We start from the raw sequence: 6247 nt of genomic DNA on the forward strand, positions 1-6247 counted from the left end.
GTTATTATGTGATATTTCACTCGATCTTAAGAACTTCAAACTTTTACTCCACATCACATATGGAAGCAAGAGATAACGCGAAGGAGAAGAATTCAGCAAAATAAACGGCGTTTTTGCACACTGGACTAAGAATTTGAGATATATATTATCTGCTAAATTTGTTGACATGGAGATGGAGGTCATTGCCGCCTAGGGAATCCCCGTACTCCAAACCGGCACTTTTATTCCACTGCTTCTTTTCTTTGACATAAATTTAATTACAGATGAATTGCGTACAAGCTGTAATTACATACTTGGGAAGGGGAAATAATTACAATCACATTGAGATCGTTAATTTACAGGACTGTACATGAAACATTATCAACTACGGATTGACATTTCTCACAATTGGAAAGTCATTTTCAGTATCCTGGAAGAAGAGGCAACCTAGCACCCGATGGAGTTTTGGAGGATTTAGAAGAACCTTTCTTGCTCGATCTCATCGGAAGAATCTGCAACCTCGGATTTTGATCGGTACCCGAGTTTTTGACAGCCAATTGGTAGCTTTCCACCAGCTTGAGCTGCCGGGCAATGATTTCGGAGCATCTCGGAAGAAGCTCCACCGGTTCTCCACCCGGGATCACAATGTACTCGATTGCGAGGCGAACCTCCTGTGGAAATTATTGTTATTAGGTTTCTTTATCATCTATATATTTAAGAGCAAAAATTAAGCTCTATCAATCATTACCTCCAACGCATCAATCTCTTCCAGGGATGGTTTTTCTTCGGGTGCGTCGTCTTTGATCTCGATGTCCAATGATTTTTTGGACTGTTTCTTTGGCAGAGAGTCAGACGCTTCCATTCCGAGAATCATGCGTAACGCTTTGACCATTTGTGCCATGGTGTCGGACTACAGATGATATTCCAAATATCATTAGATATATGTGAGAATCGATACGTTGGCAAAAATCACACAAACAAGCACGATACTACCTTCATAACAAATACAGGCAACTGGTGGAACTTCGCCACACTACGAATCCACGGATTCTGCTTCATTTCGGAACTGCAGGCTAAAATTGCGTTGGCGGTTCCAATGTCGTCCGTTACTTCCATTTGATCCTCAAGCCCCATCACTGTTGCTACTTGTTGTAGATCAGCCTCAAGTACCTACAAGTATACAGTGATTTATAGAAACGAAATGGTCCAAGAATTTCCAATGCGAATGTATGTCCTCATTTATTCAAGAATTTCTAATGCGCATGTATGTCCTTATTTATTCCAAGAATTCTTACCTTGTAGGTATATATGCGCACCGGTGAACTTCTCTTGTTCACAAGTCGACCACTGTTTGATTTCTTTGGCCGCCCAATCAGTGAGTGTTCTTCATCTTCTACCTCATTAGACTCTACATCACCGGACATTTCTTTGTTAGGAGTCAAAACAGGTCCATCGTAACCGATCTTCTTGAATTTTGGAGTGTCCTTTGGAGAATCATTAACTTCCCCGTCCATCTTGCGAATCTCAAACAACGGAGATTTCCCTGAACCAGCAGCCAAAAAAAAAAAAAAAGTTGTCATCCTTTGCTAAAAATATAGCTTTTAACAGCACGCAATCAATACCTTGCAAGCCTTGAAAAAGGTTTGATGTAAAAATAACAGATGACCTACAAAAGTTATATTGGCTAATTATACCTGCCAGTATAGCATCTACCGTTGCGTCCAATCTATGATGAACACGACACTCAGTTTTAGATATGAGCTCAATAGCGCACGTGAATGTCGGAGGCCCTTTTCGCTCAAGAATCGTCTTCTGAACTTTCCTTTTCTTTGCTTCCTCGTCGCCGAGTGTCACACTCTGTGCTCAAAAAAGCTTCGATATATAAGACGGTGTATGATGTAAAATGTAATTGTGAAGTTGCACTGAATAGTTGCGGGAATTTCGTTGCAACCTCAATACCACCAACAAGGATTTGCAAAGAGGGATTCTTCATTATGTTGTCAATGGTCATTCCGTGCGCAGTTCCGACGAGCTGAACTCCTCTTTGAGCAATTGTACTTGCAGCTAAGGCTTCAAGCTCCGTCCCAATTTCGTCGATAATAATAGCCTGAGGCATATGGTTTTCAACTGCCTCAATCATAACCTGCAATAATAATAACAATAATAATAATAATAATAATAATAATAATAATAATAATAAAAAAAAGTTAGGAACATGATGTAAAATGTAAATATGTAAGTTTCCAATTTCGGGGCAAGGATGAGATACGCACATCGTGCTGAAGGTTTACGTTCGGAACTTGCATCCTTCTTGCACGCCCAATCCCTGCATGAGGAATGTCCCCGTCGCCTCCGATCTCGTTCGACGTGTCCACAATTACGACCCGTTTCATGTGGTCATCGGCTAGCATTCTCGCGATTTCTCTGACCAATAAAATAAAGACACAACACTTAACGACTTGACGAGCAAGTTAAAGACTTGTTCTTGTAATGTAAGTACTGTCTTCAAGAAGTACCTGATCAGGGTTGTCTTGCCTACTCCAGGGGGTCCGATCACGAGGATCGAACTTCCTCCCTCGATCAGGTCGCGGAGAATTTCTGCGCTTCCTGAGACGGCTCTTCCAACACGGCAAGTTAAGCCGATGATTTGCAATTTACGATTTCTGATAGCGCTTATCCGATGCAATGAGTTGTTAATGCCTGAACGGTTATCATCTGAAAAATCACCAACCTAATGACAGAAAAAAAAAGAGTCAACTCATATGAATTGGACGTTCAAATCTATTTTCAATAATTCAATTTACAAGCTGATATACAAAATAAATGAAATCGTATCAACTAATCAGGACATAACTAGTTTGCTTGGACAACAATTAATGCTGAATCCAGAGAAACACGAATTAAGCTAAAATTTAAATCACCTTAGATACTGCATGCTTTAAGTCGTCGTCTGTGATCGGGTCTTCTGAGATGATCCAATCCCCCGAAGGAAACCTCGCGATCGGATTCCTTCCTAAATCCATAACCACCTCAATAAGCTCCCCAATCTCTTTATGTCCGTACAGTTCACTCTTCATATCCAGAGGCAACAGCTCTAGAAACATCTCGAGCTCCGCCGCCATCGACGGCGATGATGACGTGAAAGCGGAATCCTGCGGAATCGAGAGAAATCCATTTCCGGAAAGGAACCGATCGGACGGCCTCCGAATCTCCGGCGAAGGAACCGGGGAACTCGCCGACGCGGCGGCCCTATTACGTCCGCGGGGCGTTCGACGAAAGGTCTGAGAGAGAGTCGAGGCGAATTTGGAGGCGTGGAGGTAGTTGATGGTGGAGATCGGGATCTGGTTCGCTGAGTGCCATGAGCTGTTGAGGTCGATGAGCACGAGACGCGAATCCAACGCTCTCATCGTAGTCCCGGCGAGCCCTAAGCCGGTGAGTTTCCGATAGGTTTGCGAATGGTGTTTGGTTGTGTGAGGATACGAAAGTTGTTTATATGAGTTTCGAGTTGGAGAAGAAATGGGAGAAGACAAGAAGAAGATAGGAAGGAAGAGGGAAGAAAGAAGATTCGTGGGGAATCTGCTCTGGGATTGGAAGAGAAGTCCGGTTTGGCCCACTTACACGATGGATCTTTCGCCACGTGGTGGCTGCGAACCACACGTATCCAAAATCTCTCTCCATCACATTTCAATAATCGTCTATGTCCCGCGCCAACTTTTCTAAGTGACATGACAACAATGGAATGGAATCCTTTGGGTTTCATTCTTTTTATTCTTTCTTTTATTTATTTTTTTCTTTTTCTTTTTAAAGTCAACAAAAATGTTTAAATATACAATAGCTGGGATACTGACATAAATGAAGTTAGACTTAGACCATCTCCCATGACGGCTTTTAAGGTTTAAACTTTAAACTAGCTTATATTTTATAACTTAACTATGTTTTAATAAATTTAATTTTTTCATATGAAAATTGCAATAGTGTATTTTTAAAATTTATCCCGAAATAGGGTATTTGCAACTTTTATAACGAAAATAATTTTTATAGTTTTCTCAAGTAAAATTGCAATAGTTGTGAGTGTAGAGTTCGCCTTCCTCTAAAAATAAATCTTATTTGGCCAAAAGCCCAATGACTCGACCAGCCCATGTGATCCAACAACAAAAATTTCATAACTAGCCTAAAACATGCACACTTTTCATATTTCACTCATATTTTGAAATCATTTTATTAGTAATAGTTTCACTTTTTTCGGACAAAAAGACCCTCATATTTCATAAATTTAGTCAATAATTATTGAAATCTGATCACCAATTATTGAAATCTGGTCAATAAATATTGAAATCAAGTTAACTTTTATTAAAAACGGTTATTTATGAACATTAGAAGGTTCATCGGTTAATATTAAAAAAATTACAAAAATGGTTACTTTCGACTATTTTCACAATATTAAGTATTATCCTTGTCGTTTATGGCTCATTTTTTTTACACTTAATATGTCAACGGGGCCCGGCCCATCTTTGCCTCCAAAGTGACCACAAAGTCGAAGTTAACGTGAGATGCGCCATTCCTCCTCAAGACCTAGACCTGATGACGAATTCCATTCAACCGTTCGACCAAGCGATGCGACGTGGCATGACAAGAGCCGACGAAGAACGAAGTTCCTGAAGCATGTCCTCGAAGATTGCGCAATTCGTTATTCTATATATTTATCTCTTCTAAAAAGAAATGCACGTTATCATTATTTTTCTTCTCATTATACTTTCGAGCTTATTGCACATTGTTTGAATTGTGAGTTCGATACTTGTAATTGTGATCGTAACATCAATAAAATCGTACTTTTTTTACCTCTAATTTAGTATTGTCTTTATTTTTTTGAGATGATCATTGTTTCTATACGACGTAAGATATATACTCTAAATCTAAAACGACACAAACACGTATATTTTTCTTTTCGTGATTGTTAAGGCTCAAATCTAACGTAAACAATAGTCTATTTCAGAAATGTTATATCTTAAAAATACTATTCTTGTCATTTTCCTATGTAAAATTGTAATGGTCCGTGTATGCAAAGCACCCTAAGCATTCTATCAAACGCTCACAATGAACCCAAGAAAATGAAATTGGTTGAAACACCATGATCCTCGTGTTGAGGACGGGATCGAACGAAATTTAGCTACAACGAACAAAATCTCCTCGAGGATCAAAATGAGATCACATTGTTTGATTAGTCTTTTATTTATAATGTGAGTTGGACATTTTCATTTATCTAAACATTTGTCTAATATTTGACTTTTAACTTTTTTCATCAGAGTATACTTTTAGATTCTTCGATATCTCCCTCAATATTTGTGCTTTTAGATATGCTTAACGAAAAAGTTGTTGTTTTAAAAAACAGATATGTGTTTAGTAAACTATTGTAAAATAGATGTAGATGTTGGCAAAAGCTGATTTAGTGTTCGGTATAATATATATTAATATTTGTAAGTAATAATTATTATAAAAAATGTGATTAATAATAAAAATAATTCTTGAAGTTTAGAGAGAGAAGATAAAGAAAGAGAATCGGAGAAGAGAGAGAGTGTTCCGAGACTTTGAATATTTCTTATTTCTTATCTTTAATATTAATTTGTATCACCTATTTATACATAAGGTGGGTACAAGAGAGAGTGTAATAAATACATTTGTAAAAACTACTTCTAGGAAAAAGAGAATAATAAATATACACAGAGAGCAAGACATCGGAAATAACATGAGAAATAAATGCGACGATTTCCCATGAAGAATGAGTTCCAAGGAGAGGACTTCCGAGGCAAGCTCGATGCGGAAGGGCGAGCTGACACGCGGTAGGGCGAGCTGACGAGTTCGACGCGGAAGGGCGAGCTGACGAGCTCGATTTCAACACTCCCCCTCAAGCTTGACTGTATATGTTGAGGAGGTCAAGCTTGCTACATAGCTCGGAAAAGGTTGCTCGCGGAAGGGCTTTGGTGAGAATGTCGGCGAGCTGATGACCTGACGGAATGTATTCCATATCGATTATTTTTTCTTCAATCTTTTCACTGATGAAGTATCGGTCGATCTCGATATGTTTTGTTCTGTCATGATGGACTGGATTTTTGGCTATGCTGAGAGCAGCTTGATTATCGCAAAAGAGCTTGATTGGACCTTCGGTGATGATCTTGAGGTCGTCGAGAACTTTCTTCAGCCAGATGCCTTCACATACTCCACTTGCTAAGGACCTGAGCTCGGCTTCAGCACTACTTCTTGAGACAACGGA

The 6247-nt window shown here is 39.2% G+C and overlaps 1 protein-coding gene across 2 annotated transcripts; it reads right to left on the reverse strand.

The window, feature by feature from the left end:
* Positions 1–203: 203 nt before the first annotated feature.
* SPD1 (P-loop containing nucleoside triphosphate hydrolases superfamily protein) lies at positions 204–3523 on the reverse strand. 2 transcript variants are annotated; one of them, XM_089602968.1, is made up of 9 exons: positions 2901–3523; positions 2496–2710; positions 2253–2403; positions 1931–2086; positions 1674–1836; positions 1275–1522; positions 973–1149; positions 728–889; positions 204–650 (listed from the first exon to the last, which is right to left on the reverse strand). In XM_089602968.1, exons 1-9 carry the CDS (start codon positions 3384–3386, stop codon positions 402–404), a joined length of 2007 nt encoding a protein of 668 aa, XP_089459094.1. In that variant the 5' UTR covers positions 3387–3523; the 3' UTR covers positions 204–401. The 2 variants fall into 2 exon arrangements, with proteins under 2 accessions (XP_089459094.1, XP_089459093.1); XM_089602967.1 differs by having other exon boundaries at positions 1931–2122; positions 2901–3522.
* Positions 3524–6247: the final 2724 nt, after the last annotated feature.

This window comes from Urtica dioica, chromosome 12, assembly GCF_054948205.1.
Source record: "Urtica dioica subsp. dioica isolate 48M chromosome 12, U.dioica_male_clone48M_v1_H2, whole genome shotgun sequence".
Taxonomy (NCBI): Eukaryota; Viridiplantae; Streptophyta; class Magnoliopsida; order Rosales; family Urticaceae; genus Urtica; species Urtica dioica.